Source organism: Sinocyclocheilus anshuiensis, unplaced genomic scaffold, assembly GCF_001515605.1.
Source record: "Sinocyclocheilus anshuiensis isolate Anshui unplaced genomic scaffold, SAMN03320099.WGS_v1.1 scaffold136, whole genome shotgun sequence".
In the NCBI taxonomy this organism is placed as follows: Eukaryota; Metazoa; Chordata; class Actinopteri; order Cypriniformes; family Cyprinidae; genus Sinocyclocheilus; species Sinocyclocheilus anshuiensis.
This window is the reverse complement of record NW_015554074.1, coordinates 683,473-701,541: the sequence shown is the minus strand read 5'-3', so window position 1 is coordinate 701,541 and position 18,069 is coordinate 683,473. Positions and strand designations below refer to the sequence as shown.

Here is an 18,069-nt window from a genome sequence, read left to right as displayed (position 1 = left end):
CGACATATTCTGTTACACCAAATACACAAAATAATGATCTTTAAAAAAGCATCATATGACCCCTTTAAGGTCATTCAATAATCTGCTTTATCAGTCTTGCTTCTAGATCAGGGATGGGCAACTGGCGGCCCGCAGTACCTTTTAGTACGGCCCGCTGGATCATATTAGACTCGGATGATCAATTTTAAAACATTTGAAAAGCAAGTCACGTAAAGATTGCTTTCAGTTTATGATGTTAATACTATCTCCAACCAGAAAAAGTCTAAATTATAAGAGGTCTTTGGGGACGGAAAGACAAGAATTGCTATATGGATTAATATGACGATTAAACGTCAAAAGGCTACGATTTCACTGAATAAACTTGAGCGCTGCAAGTCAGCTTTGTGTACTGCGGTTACCGGAGAAACCATTAACGTTATATGCGCAGTTTCGAAAGTGAAACCTGCTGGCAGAGAACGAATTTGCTTTTTCAGTAAGCCCATCTGCTATTTTTGCTACATATTTTTAAATGTGAACCAGTGGATCGACAAAAAGCTAATGCATTATAAAAATCTAAACAATTAAGACACTAAGATATATTTATATGTTATTTAATATAATAATTAATTTATAATAATTGTTTAAATTCATATAATAATTGATACTTTCTACTCATCCCTTTTCTTAAAAAAATAGTTTAAAGACTGAAATGTGAAGTGCAGATCTTAAAAAGGTCTTTAAACGTCTTAAATTTGATTTTAAAAATCCTGCAGATACCAGGTTATTTTATGGTACCATTTAGAATAACTTTTTTTTTTTTTTTAATTAAGCCCTTTTTAACTGTTCTTTTAGGTTGTTTTGAGAATGTTCTGTAGGCTACTAATAAAAAAAGGACCTCTGTATATTTGTTTGTTGCAAATTTACAGACAATGCAATTGAAATGTTTACATTGGCTTGTCGGGGGAATATTTCTGTCCACTGACAACAAAGTTTTCCTTCTGAATTAGCCTAACTGCACAAGTTTTATACTTAATAAAATCTTTAAAAACAAATGACATTAGTTATACTTTAATTTCCTTCAATAAAAAGGAAATTGAGTAAAATGGTGTAAAAGGTGTGTGGACGTGGATTAGTAATCTGGCCCCTTGGTATAAAGGAGAAAAAATGCTGGCCCTCATCACTATCAAAGTTGCCCATCCCTGTTCTAGATGTTTGCTTGAGCCTTTGAGAATGACAACAAGCTCTAATCTGAACAAACATGATCGCTTAACCAAATTTACCTCGGTATATGGTATGGCACAACAGCTTACAGACTTCCTTGTTAATATGAAATTAAAGGTGAAGTATAGGCTGAACAATTAATCGAATTTCTAATCGCGATTACAATTATGAATGCCACAATTACGTAATCGTTCAAAGCGCCAATTAATCGTTCAAAGTCCACTTATGTTATTCTGCGTGCTTAAGATGCATTTTTTTTTATTTCTACATGTTATCTTAAGGGTTTTTCCCATTATTTAAATTTTAGTTTTAGTATAACATTATAATACCATTCATATTTGTACTTTTTTATAATTTAAAGAAGAAACCAATCCGATGTATAGTTGACATTTGAGGCTTAATACTATAGAAAAGCACTAAAAGTTTTTCAGTTAGTGTTTTCAGCTTGTTTATTTTCATATAAAAATGTGGCATGCAGTTGCATCAAACAATGATATAAACATCATTCAATGTCAATTGTGATAATCATAATTAATAATAGCAATTACCATTTCAAGGGAATATTCGACAATTATGATTTTTGTCGTAATTGTGCAGCCCTAAGGTGAAGTGTGTACTTTCTGGGCCACTGGTGTCAACAAAAGAAATTGATGAAAAATTCAGTTCAAACTGCCATTGGCCAGTCCAGCACTAAACTCACACAATTGGTTGAGCCAGTGTTGCTGTTTCAGTCTGGTTGGGTTTGAAACTTGTAAAGGTCCAAAGTGTTTTAAACTTGATTTACAAAACTTGAATCATGTGTTTGACTTATCTTCTACAATCAAATTTTTTGTATATAGACTCTTAAAAGACAAATGACTGTTACATTTTTTCCTTGACAACCTACTTAACTATGTTAGTTTAGTGTCTCTCGCATCACTCTGCATTTTCTTCCTTTACACATAATCATTTATTAAAGGCATTTTTCAGTTAAGTAGCCTTATTATACATATAAAAAGAGGGGTAATGTTCAGTCAGCTGGTTAATATAGCAAAATAAACACAATGGTGTGATCAGGACCCTAACCCAAAGCGTAAGCCCCTTACTTAACATGCTTAGTTATGGAATACCACAGTGTTTGGTGTTGGCCCCTTACTAAAGCAGATTATGTGCAGTACAGAAAGTTAGTGTGATACTAAACTTTGTCACATCTGTTTTATTAGGATTTATTGTGCAGATGTTTTATTACTTATTATTGCTATCTTTGGAAGGGCCAAAACCTTGCTGAGGGTTTTTATTAGGATCAGAAGTGTTTGTTCCTATACAGTCTTTCTGAAAGACATTAAAGGACACTTTTTAATGTTCATGGACTGGCTCTGCCGCACCCTATCACTGATCTGGCTGATCTCTTCAAACTCTTGTCCTCTTATTAATGCCATTTCATCATGTGAAGCAAGTCTGCCTGTCATTCTTAGAGTAATATTAAAGACAGCAGGTGACTAGGCCTTTACTAATACAGCCCAGCTCTTATGGATTAGTCTATGAAGCCATGTAGAGGTCTCAAAGCATGCCTCAAACCACACACTTTCCTAATCTGCTTTCTCCAGTTTTTCTCTCTCTGTCCCATTCCCTTAAAACCCATTTAATTTCTCTAGACTTTACATTTTCTTTCCTTCATTTGCTGTGCAATGGATATATTTGCATTTAATTGTTTACAGTTTCCTTTTTTATTAGATCTTTGTGTGTCACAAAGTTTTATGTCACATTGTGGTGAAGTGCTCCTGAAATCCAAATAAATGTCAGCTCTAGGCCAAAGGCATTACTAGAAAGAGCAAGCATTGGTGCACTCTGTTCAGTGAGGAAGATCATAAAAGGACCATATGTTGCATTGCAAAAACATAATCTCATTCTTTGCTTCAACATGCTGTAGTGATTTTGGCCAAAGATAACCTTCAGGAGACATCTGTGTCTAATTGAGTCTTGTTGATGTCTCACCCTAGGTTTGCTAGCATTTGAGTGTTTGGCTGTAATCCCCTTATTTACCTGTTAATGTCTTTTTATCTCTCTGTCAAAGGTGTTTCTTTTATCGGCTTTCTGACAAGATGCGCGTTAAATATCGCATGCGATTAATCGTGCAGCCCTATTTCTGACTAAATATGTCGAAGTCTGACCAGTGACCATGTGGTTCAGCTGAGGAAATGAGAAGTTTTGTTTGTTGTTCAGACTGGACTTTCTTTTCATGTCTGGTCAAATATGGCTAAGGTCGGCCTGTAATAGATATTTGGCATACACATGTAAACTAGAATAACAGACAAGGATTATTTTTATGCTTTGCCTGGCTGTACATCACACACACCACTGGCTTTCCCAGCTCTGATTGAGGGTGGGAGTTCAGGTCTTGTGGAATGTACCACGTTGTAGTGCTTACGGAACATAGTAATGGTCATTCTGAGTGTGCAAGAGTATATTTTACTGTTTATCACAGCAAAAGCATTTGTGCTTCAGCATTGGTTTTGCTTTCCCTGTAATATCTAGAATTCTGTGTAATGCACTAATACACAATAATAGTACATAATAGTGATATTAATCTAATTATCTGCAGATGACTCCGGGGATGACTCACTAGAGTCCGACCTGGGGCTGGTAGGAAGTCATGCGTTTGCTCGTATGGAAGGGGATGTGGATAAGCAACGTAAACTCATCCTTCAGGGCCAAATGTCTGAGGCAGCCCAGCAGAAACAGCACCAAAGGAAGTAAGATGTGTAGTTTTCTCATACTCTTGCCTATTACAAGTACCACATTTCTTAACCAAGCCACTTACAAAAATGTACCATGATTGGGTGGTGTTTACTGGTGGTGTTTACTTTGTATTGGTCAAAAAAATACCAGAATATATAAATGGTACCTTATCTCTTCATATATATATATATATATATATATATGTATGTATGTATGCATATATATATATATATAAAGAGTGAAAAATTGAAGGGGGTCTGAATTCTTTCCGTACCCACTGTATAAGTGTGTGTATAATATATGATATGTAATATGTAACATATATAATATATGAAGAGATAAGGTACCATTTAATTTGTATTTAATACACTGACTGAATTATCTAAAACTTTGCATGAATTTCTAAATTGCTCAAATATAAGATTGGTTATACTGCCCACCCCTAGTAAGAAGTTTCAAAACCTTCCTGTTATTATGTTTTCATTTTTTTTTTTTTTTATGAGTCACCACGATTTTACAGTCCTTTGGTGAAACCTTGGTTATCATGGCAAATGTTTGAGACACTGGAAATTTAGCATAACCAATGGCATCTTTTGGCCATGATCTAATTCATAGTCATCATTACTGAGTGCAGATTTGTTTGATATACTGTAGAATTGTGTACTCTGAGTTTGTTTGCATGTATGTATGTATGTATCAAATTCTTTACATCACTGCAAATTGCTTAGAGGTGAAGTCTTAGTTCTTGTTGTCTTTCTTCACAGCTATAACCGCTGGCTTTGCAGAGCTCGAACAGAGGACCTTTCAGACATAGCAGCGTTAAAAGCACTATATCAGACCGGTCAGTCTTTGTCTTTATGGGTGTTTATGTATTTTAATTGTTTTATGTAAATTAATTGTATTTCAAATGTTTTAATTTTAAGGTTGTAAATTTAACATAATACTTTAGAACAATTAATTATTAAACTTATTTAATCAAGTTCTTTTCCAATCAGGTACTTTTAACAGTCTTAAAATGAAACACTCATGAATAATGTAATTAATTGGCATATCAATTAATTTTATTAAAATATTAAATCGTTTTGCAGCCCTAGTTCATGTATGTGGACTTTATTGTAGTAGTATGATATGGTCTGATGTTTGCCTCTTTTATCTCACACATGTTCTCCAGCACATGTTCACTCGTTCTCTTTGTGTTGCTGTCTCTCTGTATATCTTTATGCACATGTGGACTTTGTGTTCTCTCCATCTGTGTGTTTGCTCTCTGGGCAGGAAACCTTTGTTCCGCCTCATTGAGCTCAACATCAGGGGGTTCTGTAATCCATTTCTCTCGTTTCACAATCTCAGGACAAAAAATAACCACCAAAGTAACGGTTTCGGTGTTGTTAAGTATTTATCATCATCTTTTTTTGTTTCTTAACTCAGATACTGTCCAGGCTAATCTACTGAGTTCAAAACCTCAATGACATTTTACCACAGACTGTACACATTAGGTTTGCCAGAAGCTATTAGTCCTGCTAAATTTCATCTTGAATTTCTACTTTTAGTCATATTTCAGAAAGCCACAGAACAGTACTTTTCAAAAAAACGGAGTATCTGAATCACAATAACTCACTTGACCAAAGGGGGGCAGACTTTCTCCAGCTGTGCACCTCAACATGTAAATTCGCTATGCCACGTGATGATGGACTATATGAAGACATCTGGCTATGCACATGCAGATGTTTCTTATGATGTAGTGCAAAACATGTATTTTAATATGTATACATAACTAATTTCTGCATTAAACAGGGTGAGGCTGAAATTTCTAATGTGTTTCTTGAGATATGCTGCATGTGAGAATGCTGTCAGCAGTGGGTGTGAGGAAACATTCTTCCATAATATAGTCCTATCACAAAGCTTTTTTTTCCTCATTTTCAGGTGTCGATTTGTGTGGTAGGACGGTCATGGTTGTTGTTGGCAGGAATATTCCAGTTACACTTATTGATATGGAGAAGGTAAATGAGAAAATGTTCATACTTCCATTTGTCATGTTCTGTTAATGACAGTCCATTTTATTACAGTCCCATCTTATTTTGCACCAAATGTTACATACATTTTGTCAGATTTAGCACTAAATGCTGCCTAACCAAAACTTAAGGTTAACTCAATGGTTACATTTAGGTTAACCTAATTTTTAAAAGAATGTGTTTTAAAAGAATGTTGTTCTCAAGATTTCCATTTAGATGTAGACCTTTTAGATTTAGATTTACATTAAAAGTTCTATTTGAGATATGCATTTGAATCAGAAACTTTTGATTTGATGTCTTTTTCTTTTTAAAAGATTGAATTGATAAATATTTACTACACTATAAATGCAAATGTGAAAAATTAGACTGCACTGTTTAGAATGTTTATTTAATGGATTAGTTCACTCAAAACTAAAAATCCTGTCATTGTTTACTCACACTCATGTCAAACATGTGTGGGTTTCTTTCCTCTGTGGAGCACAAGAGAGAATTTGAAATGTCATGTAGGTGAGTAAATGATGACTGAATTTTAATTTTTGAGTGAACTATTACTTAAAGTAATAGTGTGTACCTGCCCTACTTAACCATACTTGGGAGACAAGTTTGTGCAGAGAAATAAAAAACTTAAATTAAAACTGACAAAATGTCCTCTTGAGCGTGTCCCCATTTGTTAAAAAACACACACACGATGTTAGAGTTAATTTAAGAATGTGGTTTTAGTGTTAAGTTATAGCATTTTAGCTGAATATGAAAACAATCAAAGACTATGAAATGTGCCTATTTAGATAACTAAGTAAATGTGTGTGTTTGTGTGTTAGGCTTTGCTGTATTTCATCCACGTGATGGACCATATCACGGTGAAGGAGTATGTGATGGTGTATTTCCACACACTCACCGGTGAACACAACCACCTGGACACCGACTTTCTCAAGAAGCTTTATGATATTGTGGATGCCAAGTAAGAGCTATTTCTGTTCCATTACAGAGATACTACAAACCACCCACATTCCCTGCTCTCTACGACCTTACAATGTTTTTGAGATGACTTGACCCAGTTCTTGGCGGAGGTATTCTTTAAAACCATAACTCAGACTCTCATGGAAAAGCTAATCACAGTTTCATATAAATGCTGGCTTGGTGACTATTCATTTTTATGACCTTCTTGTGCCAAACAGCACTGTCTCCTCAAACCCAAACACAGCACATATGTTGTAAAATCATAAGGGAATGTCTGTGTCTTCTTGGGCTTTCTGTTCTTCGAATGTCAAGAAGATTTATACACGTAAGCTTGACCCTTTTGTAGGTTATGACAAGCTCGGAAAGCACCGTTCAAAGAATCATGTTTCCTGTTTTACCTGGTGTTTCTCTAGAGTATCACTCTAAATTGGTGCTCAAATGTGTCTGAGGTGATTGATTCTTCTAAGGAAAGTGAAATAATATTGCTTTTTTCAGAGCACTTTGGGAAATTTTGAAGGGGGTTATCAAGGTTAGAACATTGAGGGCGATTGCAGTGGCTTTGACACCTTGTACATCTGAAGTCTCGATGTTCTCCTCTCACCCAACCAATTAAGAAAAACAGCAAACAACCACCACCATCACCACCAGAGGCTTACAAACGCTTGCATAGATATAGCTCCGTGGAATGGCATTGTAATTGCGTGTTAAGAAAAATATTGTTCTTTTAATCGAGCAGTCTTCATAATTGCTATTTTCCTGGCTTAGCAGAAGAGTTTGAGTCCTTGTTCGAAAGTCAAAACCGGGGGAGGTGATCGTGAGGTCAGGCATTCGTCATTTATTCAGGGGACACTCTCAGCATGCAGGCAGAGGAAACCACAGTCTTGAAATAAAAAGCAGAAACGCTCTCCAGCTCCAGTCCCTCACACTTTCCGCACATCGTGGAGATCAGCGTGACTCATAACTTTGAGAGCCAGGCCAGTTAGACTCGTGTCATTTATTATGAGGTATCAGCAGAGCACAGCATATCATCATTGTATTATTTATTCTCAAAAGGCATGGGTCTATAAGAAAGCGTTTTACAGACATAATCCTCAGCGAGAGTGATGAGGTTCTGTAATGGTTCTGTTAGCAATCACAGCCATGTTTATAGCAGAGTTAGCCAGTGACGCTATCACTCCCTATGACCCCTGCTCATGGGTTTGGACAGGACGGTCCAAGTCCATCGTGGGAAAGGGGAAAGGTTGACATACACGTCCCTTGCGCTTTTCGAACACCCCTCCACTTCTGGCTGTCCAGATCTCTATCCATCTGTGTGTTTTGGACAACAGCGTGTGGCTTGGACGTGGCTGCCCCGTTGGACTCGATTCACTGACTTTTGCTCGTTCTTAAAAAATGCGCTTTAGCTCCCTTTCTAATGGATTTATTGTTTTTGTTAAGGCAATAATCCTTTCAAAGCCAAGTTCACTATTTGTGTAATAAGTAATTGGTTGGATGTGGTGATAATGTTTCAAAAACCATTTCTCGCAAGGTTTTCCTTCTGTGTTTTCAGGTTTAAGAAAAACCTGAGGGCTTTCTACTTCGTTCACCCGACGTTCCGCTCCAAGGTAAATGTACTCAGTTCATCAACTCAGATGTAAGTCCATTAAAGGCAACACTAGATGTTCATCTCGTTTTGAGCTTTTCTTTCCGAGTTTGTACGGGCCTATGGTCTGATTCACAGCGGTCAGCTCCACATGTTCCACTTTGACTAAGAAAGACTGTGTATGAGTCTGTGTAACTGAATATGTTGAAAAGCGTCTCTGAGACCGCATTGATATTCATGATGTGTCTGCACTAAGTGTTCCATACTGTTCCACAGAACCTATTCAGGTAATTGAAGTGCTTATGAGAGCGTGTTGCCTCTGCCAGGCTTTGCTTTAATTTGCGAAATTATTCAACAGTTATGCTTTGTGCACTCCAAATGTAGAGGAACCCCGGCAATTAAGTGTCAGATAATTGTTCATTTTAAAATGCGTCCTTTTCAGCCAGAGAATGCTCGAGCATTGTAACAATCCCAGGTGTGAAACGTGTTCAAGCATTAGGGCTGAGTCATTGGAGTAAATGCTGAAAATGACTCCAGCAACAGCTTTAGGTGCTACGAGTTTGCCTTTAGCAACCAAACATTTAATTCAGTTACAGCTTCACCAATTTTGTAGCTATCTGTTATTTATTAAATTGACCTTAAAATGGTGTAGAAGTCTATGCTGTTTTCCTATAGAGTTACATTTGAGTTCATTTATAATGTGAGGTGAACAAATGATTATAAATTATATTTATAATGTCACAAAAGATTTATATTTTGAACAATTGTTTTTCTTCTCTAAACTTTCTATTCTTCAACGAATCAGTGAATACAGAATTCATCAAAGAATTATTAATGATATTTTTTATATAAAGCTCTCTCCCAACATTTTCAGACGTGTCCCAAACCCATGTATATACCTCTCATATAAGTTTGACAATGAACCTTTTCTGCTGGTTAAGCACAGCTTTTATTTGTTACCATTTGTTAAAAAAAAAATATATATATATATATTGTGTTTCAGCAACTATTCTTGTACCCTTTTCATGGAAAATAGCATCTCAGTCAATCAAATGCTTTTGTTTGTGATTCCTGTCAGGTCTCTACTTGGTTCTTCGTGACGTTCAGTGTATCAGGCCTTAAAGAGAAGGTCCATCACATAGAGAACCTACAGCAGCTCTTCACCTGCATCCTACCTGAGCAGATTGACATCCCTCCTTTTGTTCTGGAGTATGACACACGGGTGAGTATTCAGTGCTTTACCACAATACAATTGTCCATTGAGGATAAAGGATGTTACACTGTGTGTGTACACGTACACTTTTACAGAGAACCAGATACCCCTCTGTAACACAATCGCGCGTCAACAGTGGCACCTCATCCAGGGACCATGTTGCATCTTCTGGTTTTCAGATGGGTAAAGATAGTGTCACTGTCATTTCCGTTTGAGAAAATGCATGAAGCCTTCTTTATTTCTGTTTGTACTGTCTGCTTTTGCATTTCAAGCCAAGTCGGCTTTTAATTATTATTATTTACAACTACAGTTAAATTCTTGATTGCTTTTTTGCAGATTATAGACAAAACAGTTTTAGTATACAGTACTACTACATAAGAAATAGGAAAAATAATAATACAAATACAATAATCTGACACTGTCTGTAATGACTTTAACGTTTAGTTTAGGAAAGTTAAGATCAAACATGCAAAAGATTTTCTTAATCCTGAAGGTAATTGAAATGTACAGCTAGTGACCAATTTTAGAAGCAATTATATGCAAATTCTTTAAACTAGTTTCCCTGTATGACCTGTTCTTTAAATGCAGCCTTTAGCACAGATTTATTTTTGGTGAAGCCGGTATATAAAAATATTCACTTTTTTAGGCCTTAATGAGGTCCTTTTTTGTTTTGAAATGGATTGCATTTGGCTTGTGGAAAAGAGATTCTTAGAGACTTATTTTGAACTGTTGACCCAAAGTATGGGTGGAGGAAAGTCTTTCCCTTCAGACTGAAAGAGGCCTCAGCCGCGAGAAACTAAGCCATCTGCGTGCTGTGCTGCCGCTTGCTCCATCTCAAAGGAACACATCACATTTTATTTCTTAAGATTACTCTTCAGCTACTTATGTGGGATAGGGTGATATATTTAAGGAAACATAGAAACAAAAAAAAACAGTGAGTTGCTCTGGAATATGAGAAGAGAAAATGAGAAAATTATAGTTGTAGTCGTCTGGCATTGCAGAATCTCATATTACTATTATAATCATGTGTCATTTAACATGTTTTTCCTTCGAAGTGGAGAACATTGTTTTCAATTTTAAATTATGTTACCTTTGTTACCAGTGTTGAATCCAAGCAAACTGCTCAGATCCTAATAAACAGATTTGTCACAGCTAATAGCAGACCATATCCATGCATTGATTGGACCCATCTGGGCTGCACTCATTATTTAGTTGATTTTCATCCTGTCATTCCTGAGCTCTTAGTTTTGCACTGTTCTCACAGCATGCACATACACATGGCATTCATCTACAGCTTCATTCTAGGTGGTTGGTGTTACCCCTCGGTTAAAGATACAGGCTGGTTACCAATAAGGTTAGGTTCAAGTCCTACTAGGCATGGAATTGAGCTACCACCATGTGGGCATTGTTCTTGTTGTGATTTGGTGTCCACATTGATCTTGGATGATCTGATTGCAAGTGGGTCAAAAATGTTTTGTGGTCTGATTACTCAAACTACATTCAGAAATGCGCATGATCACATCACATATGTAGTGTAAATGCTAATCTTAAAGCGATAGTTCACTCAAAAATGAAAATTCTCTTATTAATTACCCACCCTCGTTCCAAACTCATAAGATCATTCATCTTCGGAACACAAATTAAGATATTTTTGTTGAAATCCATGAGCTTTCTGACCAAGCATACACAGCATCGCAACTAAGGAGTTCAAGGCCCACAAATGTAGTAAGGACATAATTAAAATAGTCCATGTGGCATCAGTGGTTCAACCGTAATTTTATGAAGCTACGAGAATACTTTATGTGCGCAAAGAAAGCAAAAAAATAACAATTTCTTCTCTTCAGTGTGAGACTTCGAGGCACGTTCACAAGAGTACCATGACGCATGTGTGTGCATTTTTTTGCTTGTAAACAAGGCGCAGCACATGCGTGTTCTACGTCAGAACGCCAGCTCTTATGTCAGCAGCACCACATGCATGCATCGTGGTACTGTTGTAAACGTGCGTCGAATACTGAAGAAGAAATTTATTTGAATAAAATCATTATTTTTGTTTTCTTTGTGCACAAAAAGTATTCTCATAGCTTCGTAACATTACGGTTGAACCACTGATGTCATATGGACTATTTTAACAATGTCCTTATTATGTTTCTGGGCCCGGAAAGTGGTAGTTGCTTTTCTGTCAATGCAGGTTCAGAAACCTCTTGGATTTCATCAAAAATATCTTAATTTGTGTTCCAAAGATGAACGAAGGTCTTACGGGTTTGGAACGACATGAGGGTGACTAATAGACCCTTCGCAAAAACCCACCCTCCTTAGCTACTGATGCTATGTCCGACAAGCTATGCCGCTCTCACACTGCACACATTGTTTTCACGCAGTAAAAAATACATCGCGGTGGAAAGAGGAAACTAACAACATGCTGACAGACAAGACAGAGCAGGTTACTTCTGGTATGAAACAAAGTCTCAACTTTCAAAGTTTGTCTTTTTTTATTATTTTTTAAAGAAATTCAAAAAATAAATACCATTTTGTGGCTCTTTGTGTCATGACAGATCACTGTAGTGCCTCAGTTCAAGCGGCAGACGTGAACCGATCGTCTTTTCATATTTACTTGAAATGAACATGAATAAACATCAGAACATATTTTATTTCAACCGCAGAACGACATCAATACACACCATTTTTCAAGTTTAAGTCCACCGAAGTTTATCTACTCTCCTGTCTGATTTGTTTGTTGGACAAAATGGTGGATTCTGCATTAGGATTGGTCTGATCGCCTGTTATAATGTTATCAAGATTTTTACATCAAAAAACATATTTTAGAAGTGATAGGCTATTTTCTGTCTTGTTTTAAACCCCCGTCATCAGAACACTCTGTTTGAATAGGCGTGGTGGATTGTAGACTCGAATGTAAACGCCCACTGCTATGATTGGCTAACACTTGTGTATGTTTGACAGCATATATTCCTCATAGATGGATGCTGCTGTGATAAATACTCAGTACATATCAAACGATCTGTAATAACAGACAAATCAATAGTGAACACGTAATAAAAGCAGTTACTCACACTTGTGTGTTGCGACGTTACTGTCGGAACCAATGTAGTCGGCACAGTATAGTCTTTTAGTTTGACTCTTTCTGAAAATCCCACTTCGAACTGTGCTTTGTTTGTAAAAGAATCTGTGGTAAAAATGAAGTGAACAAATGACCGGGAATTTTGACAAGGGAATTTTGATTTCTCAGTTCATGACCCCTTTAATGCCTCTAAGAGGCATTAAAGACAGCAAATAACTGCCTACTCACTTCTGTAATCTTCAACTCCACACCTTTAATTATTTTATTTAATTTCAGATTCGGCACACAGATCATTACACACTAAACTATGTGACCCTAAGAGTAGAGGTGCCGTCTAAAAACTAAATTATGTTCCTCACTGTATGGTCATATGTTTTTTCCCTTCTATATTTTAGATTTTGTTTTTGTCCTTCTGTTTTGTTCCTGGGTTTAAAGGGCACTGGATTAAAGTAAATGAAAGTGGGAAGGAAGGCACAAAGGTGAGGCAGCTATGAAGAATCGATCATGCCACTGAGTTAAATGGGTGGTCTTTCTCGCGCCAGGTGCATGGCGCCCTGTATTTGTGTTCGCTGAGCAAGAGTGCAGGCACACAGACTTAATTAGAACAAATTTTTTTTCCTGCAGGCTGTGTGTTTTTCATTTGCATGAAAAACATTTTGTACTTGTACTTTAGTATGTTAAAGCAAACAAAAAAGCAAGCTTTAATAGGTATGTCTGATTTTTGTTTATATCCCTGCGCTCTTCCTGTGTGAGTAAAGGCTGGAATACACTACATGACTTTTAAAATTTGAACAGATTTCAAAACACTTGGCATCATACTCACCGAATTTGCAATAGTCGCAGAGGAAAACTAGCCATTATACACTAAACGACTGAGGATCATACACTACCAAACTTTAAAGTTGTTCCAATCACAACAAACTCACACGGATATGTGCGCATTGTTGCTAGAATTGTTGCTAGAACTGTGACAAACATTGTGTTATAAAATAGGCTCAAAATATCAAGCATGTTTGTTATCCCTCCGACTGGAGGATCATAGTCTGAAGCTAAAATAATCAGAGTCTGTGACCATCATACTCTACACGATGTTCTGTGACATCTATCAACTCAAATCTGCAGACCGACTCTAATTTTCAGCAACTAGCGTCAACTTCTCCACACAGTAAATCGGCGGAAAGTCTGGGCTAAAATAGTGTAGTATATTCCAGCCTTAAATGTCGAAAATCAAACTTTAGATCAGATGGTCGTCTTCAGGGTGGGTTTGTACAGAAAAACATTTGTATCGTTAATCAAACTCAGGATCCCTCAGATATGTACACCAACAGGGAATATTCCACATGTTGCTTCTGTTGAAACCAAAAGCTTTAAAGTTTTACTTGACGACTCATTTGGACTCTTGTATTTTTATTAGTTCTGGAAACTGTGACATTGGAGACTTTGTAGAGATTCTTGTCTCTGGGGAACATTCATAGTCCTTTTATGAATGAATGTGTTTGTCACTTGAATGGATGAACCCATTTTCTCTTAACGTGTCTGACCTTATTTTTTGCTAGAATAGTGTGTGTTTTTGGTCTACTTGCCTTAGCCTTGGATTCACTCCTGGACTTCCTTGCTTAAGTATTTCCTGTCCTTCTTTTATTACCCAGGAAGTTAACGGGCAGGAGGGGAAATGGCAGAATGTGTAAGCTTTTAATGCCAATTGCACTCAGCATTCTCTCTTTGCCCATATGAACATATGCAGTGCCATGGAAAGTCTAGCCGCAGTCACCTCAAATAACCCAGTCAACTTTCCATAAAGCATTAAAAGGCCCCTAAAAGGGGATTTTTTTAATTTATTTTTTTACATTTTGGACTATCACCTCTATACTACAGGCGTTGTTGGGTAGTAATGGGCTACAGTATGTAATTTGGATTATGTAGTCAAAATACAAAGATCTTGTAATTGCATTATAAAATATTGTAAATAACTATATTACTGTTATTTTTGTATGGATATCAGGTTTGCATATAGATTATAATTAGGCAACAGCAATAAAAATAGTCCCTCATGTGTTGATAGGCTTAGAGGCTAAAATATGTTCAGTAGGCCTTCATATGAGTTCTGAAGAAAGCAGGAGCGGGAACACAAACGGACTTGTTCCCAGCCAACTTTGTTGTTGTGCTACATACATAGAGCTGTCTCGTTCCTCATTTGACCACATACAGAAATAACTTTCAACGAGACGTATTGAAAATGTGCAATGCAGTCCTTGCATTCCAAAACGTCTTAAATCCACCACAAGACTCCAGTTTCAACTACTAATGTTTAATGAAAGGATTTCAATTGGTATCTAAAACACTTATAATAAATTCCGGCATGATGAAATTTCATGCAAGGCTTTTTGTCTTAGAATATGTTTTTTTCTGTCAAATTAAAATGAGCTGAGATTTTTCTTGACTCAAAATAAATACAGAAATCTATACAAAAGTATAATATGAAAAATGACACAATTACAAAAGTACAAAACTGAGAGAAACCCTACACTGAGTGAAGCTGCGAAAGAAAACACAAAGCCCCAACCCTCTCTTCACTCAGCTAAAACCAACTCTACTTTGCACTTTTCTTTTGTTTGTTTTTAAAGTGCCCCTATTATGGATTTTTTGAAAATTACCTTTCATGCAGTGAGTAACTAAGTGAATGAAAACATCCTGCAAAGTTTTAAATCTGAAAGTGCACCTTGTATAAAGTTATTGTCTCTCAAAAGAAAGAGTCGACTCTGAATCATTGAAACAAGTCCTTTTTAAAAACGAATTCCAAGCCGTTTCATGTTGACGTCAACATGAAACATTAGCATATTACCCGCCCACTTGTTGGTCTTTTTGCTTTGGTATGAATGAAAATGCAAATTCATTCTTTGCCACTAGGTGCCGCTTTTGGAGCGGTAAAAATAGCAGTTTCCCCGGTAACGCTGTACACAAAGTAGCACTGTGCTCACAAACGCCGCTTTATCAGGCATTACAGGCACGATTAAATGAAAATGAGACCAATCAGACCAATCACCGCAGAATAACGTCACACAAAGGAGGGGTTTGGAAAACTGAATCGTTAAACGAAGTTTGGGAGTCATTGAGCAAGTAAGGTAAAAATAAATGCATATTTTAAGACATTTTTTGACCTTGCATACATGTCAACCTGTTGTTGGGGACTCCCAAAACCAAAATATGAACCTTTCATAACCCATAATAGGGGCACTTTAATGAATTTCCTGTGCTCTTTGAAACAGTTTACAGCATAATCTCTTTTTGCATTCATTTGACCCGAAGGCCTGTAACACCTCTGTTAGATTGACCTCACAGCTTCAGAAGGTGAATCATCTGCCATGCTGGGAGTCATACAGTAGCGTCTGAGCAGACACTCATTAATTCCCAGCAAATCTCTTTCCATAAGTGCTCATTTGGCTATTGGAATCCTCACATACTTCTGCGGTATATCCTAGAAACCACAACCTTTATTAAATACTGGAATAAATATTTACCTACTGAATATTTGTATTCTATGGTAAATACAACCTCTTGGGTTGATGTACAATGCAGCTAGATCTAAATCTATATTTATATTTGTGCCAACAGGCTCTCTAGGATGTAGGTGTGTCTTGGGCTTATATTGTGGTGACAGGGGCCTCTTGTCAATTTGCCTTCTGCGTTTTACAGCGAGTTGGTGCCTCTCAGCCAGTCTGTGAACAAATGTAACCTTTACTACTGTTTATCTTTATTCGACTGTACTTATGAATATCATCTCTGCTCTTCCAGGTTAACAGCCCCTATTACACGGCTCAGTCCTCAGGCCTGTGATGGTGTTAGATAAACCCAGAACCGAGGAAAGGACCTGCCTCTTTTCACCGGGCCGATACTCAACCCAATGACCCCAACTCTGATGTGAACAAGATGAACGCAGTCAAAAGTGCATCTTTGCCGTGACAGTGAGAGACTGTCAATCAATAATGCTGTATAAACACATCCTGCTGAAACCTGCTGAACGTGCCACAGACCTGTACCAAACCCAGATGTCACTGAAGGAACCGCCTGCCTGACCTAAGCTGTTTTTGAACAAGGTATGCGTGTGTGGTGTAGATGAAGAGACTGAATGTGAAACACATGTACCAGTGTCTGCGTGAATAATGGCTGGAAATAGCCAAAACCATTCTGGTTTTAATTTCTTATGTCCTTGGCCATCCAATCATCTGAAAGCCTCATATTTTCCTGCCTAAACTGTTTTGTTGTTTCATGTCATTCTGTGTCTGCAAAGTCACTAAAAGGAGCAGCGTTGTGCTTTTATCTTGATTCTCTTTTTTTCCCACCACAAGCACTTTTACAACTTTAACTGAGGTGTCAAACAACCATCACTACAGTTTCTTGAGGTTTGACAGGAAGCAGCTTTTCCTCGTGTGTGAGGAATGTGCTTTCACAAAGATTGGTTTGTGCAGCTCTAAAATCAGGTTGGCCTGTTGAGATTTCTATTAGCCTTTTAATAATAGTATTTTCTTCTGTTCCTTTAAATATGGTACATCAGTGTTCTGGAAGCTTCACCTGAGGTACCCTAAAATCTTGCAGTGCACCAGATTGTATTACATTTGAAGCAGATTTACAAGCATGGCCGAAGGAATGTCACAGACAGAGAGCTGATCTCAGAGTGAAGCACTGTAAATAGATACTATTTACTATTTGTAGTTACTGCAGATGCTGTCTGGTATTATTAATTGTTTTTTTGTCAGCCCTTAGTGTAGCTGTGCAGTGATTCTTGTTAAATTTCATACCATTTTAAATGAAGTATGACGTATTAATTATGAAAGTAATATTTGAATAAACAATATGAACATTCGATGTTATCATTAATCTTTGTTTGGGCGTCTTTATTGAATTATTTTGTTTAATTGTGTATAATCGAGTGTGTTTTCAGTTTGAAAGCCTTTTGAAATGGGTTTCGAATAAAAGCAGCCTTTTATTTTCTAATTATGTCTCAAGTGTTTTTTCTTTAAAGGGTTAGTTCACCCAAAAATAAAAATTCTGTCATTAATTACCCACCCTCGTGTTGTTCCAAACCCGTAAGACCTTTGTTCATCTTCGGAACACAATTTAAGATATTTTTGATGAAATCTGAAGGCTCTCCGACCCTCCCATAGACAACAAGGTAACTACCACATTCAAGGTCCAGAAAAGTACCAAGATGATCGACAAAGTAGTCCGTGTGACATCAGTGGTTCAATTGTAAAGTTACGAAGCTACGAGAATACTTTTTTTGCGCAAAGAAAACAAAAATAATGACTTTATTCCA

General features: G+C 36.9%; 1 protein-coding gene across 2 annotated transcripts in view; it reads left to right on the top strand.

Moving 5' to 3' along the window:
* Window positions 1–17,713, top strand: part of gdap2 (ganglioside induced differentiation associated protein 2) — a 26,806-nt gene extending 9,093 nt beyond the window's left edge. For both annotated transcript variants that reach the window (XM_016460865.1, XM_016460866.1), the window contains 7 exons: window positions 3,782–3,932; window positions 4,683–4,759; window positions 5,839–5,915; window positions 6,746–6,885; window positions 8,434–8,488; window positions 9,545–9,688; window positions 16,548–17,713. In XM_016460865.1, the coding sequence (XP_016316351.1) occupies window positions 3,782–3,932; window positions 4,683–4,759; window positions 5,839–5,915; window positions 6,746–6,885; window positions 8,434–8,488; window positions 9,545–9,688; window positions 16,548–16,589 (686 nt within the window). In that variant the 3' untranslated portion in view covers window positions 16,590–17,713. The remainder of the gene's footprint in view (window positions 1–3,781; window positions 3,933–4,682; window positions 4,760–5,838; window positions 5,916–6,745; window positions 6,886–8,433; window positions 8,489–9,544; window positions 9,689–16,547) is intronic.
* The last annotated feature ends 356 nt before the right edge of the window (window positions 17,714–18,069 follow it).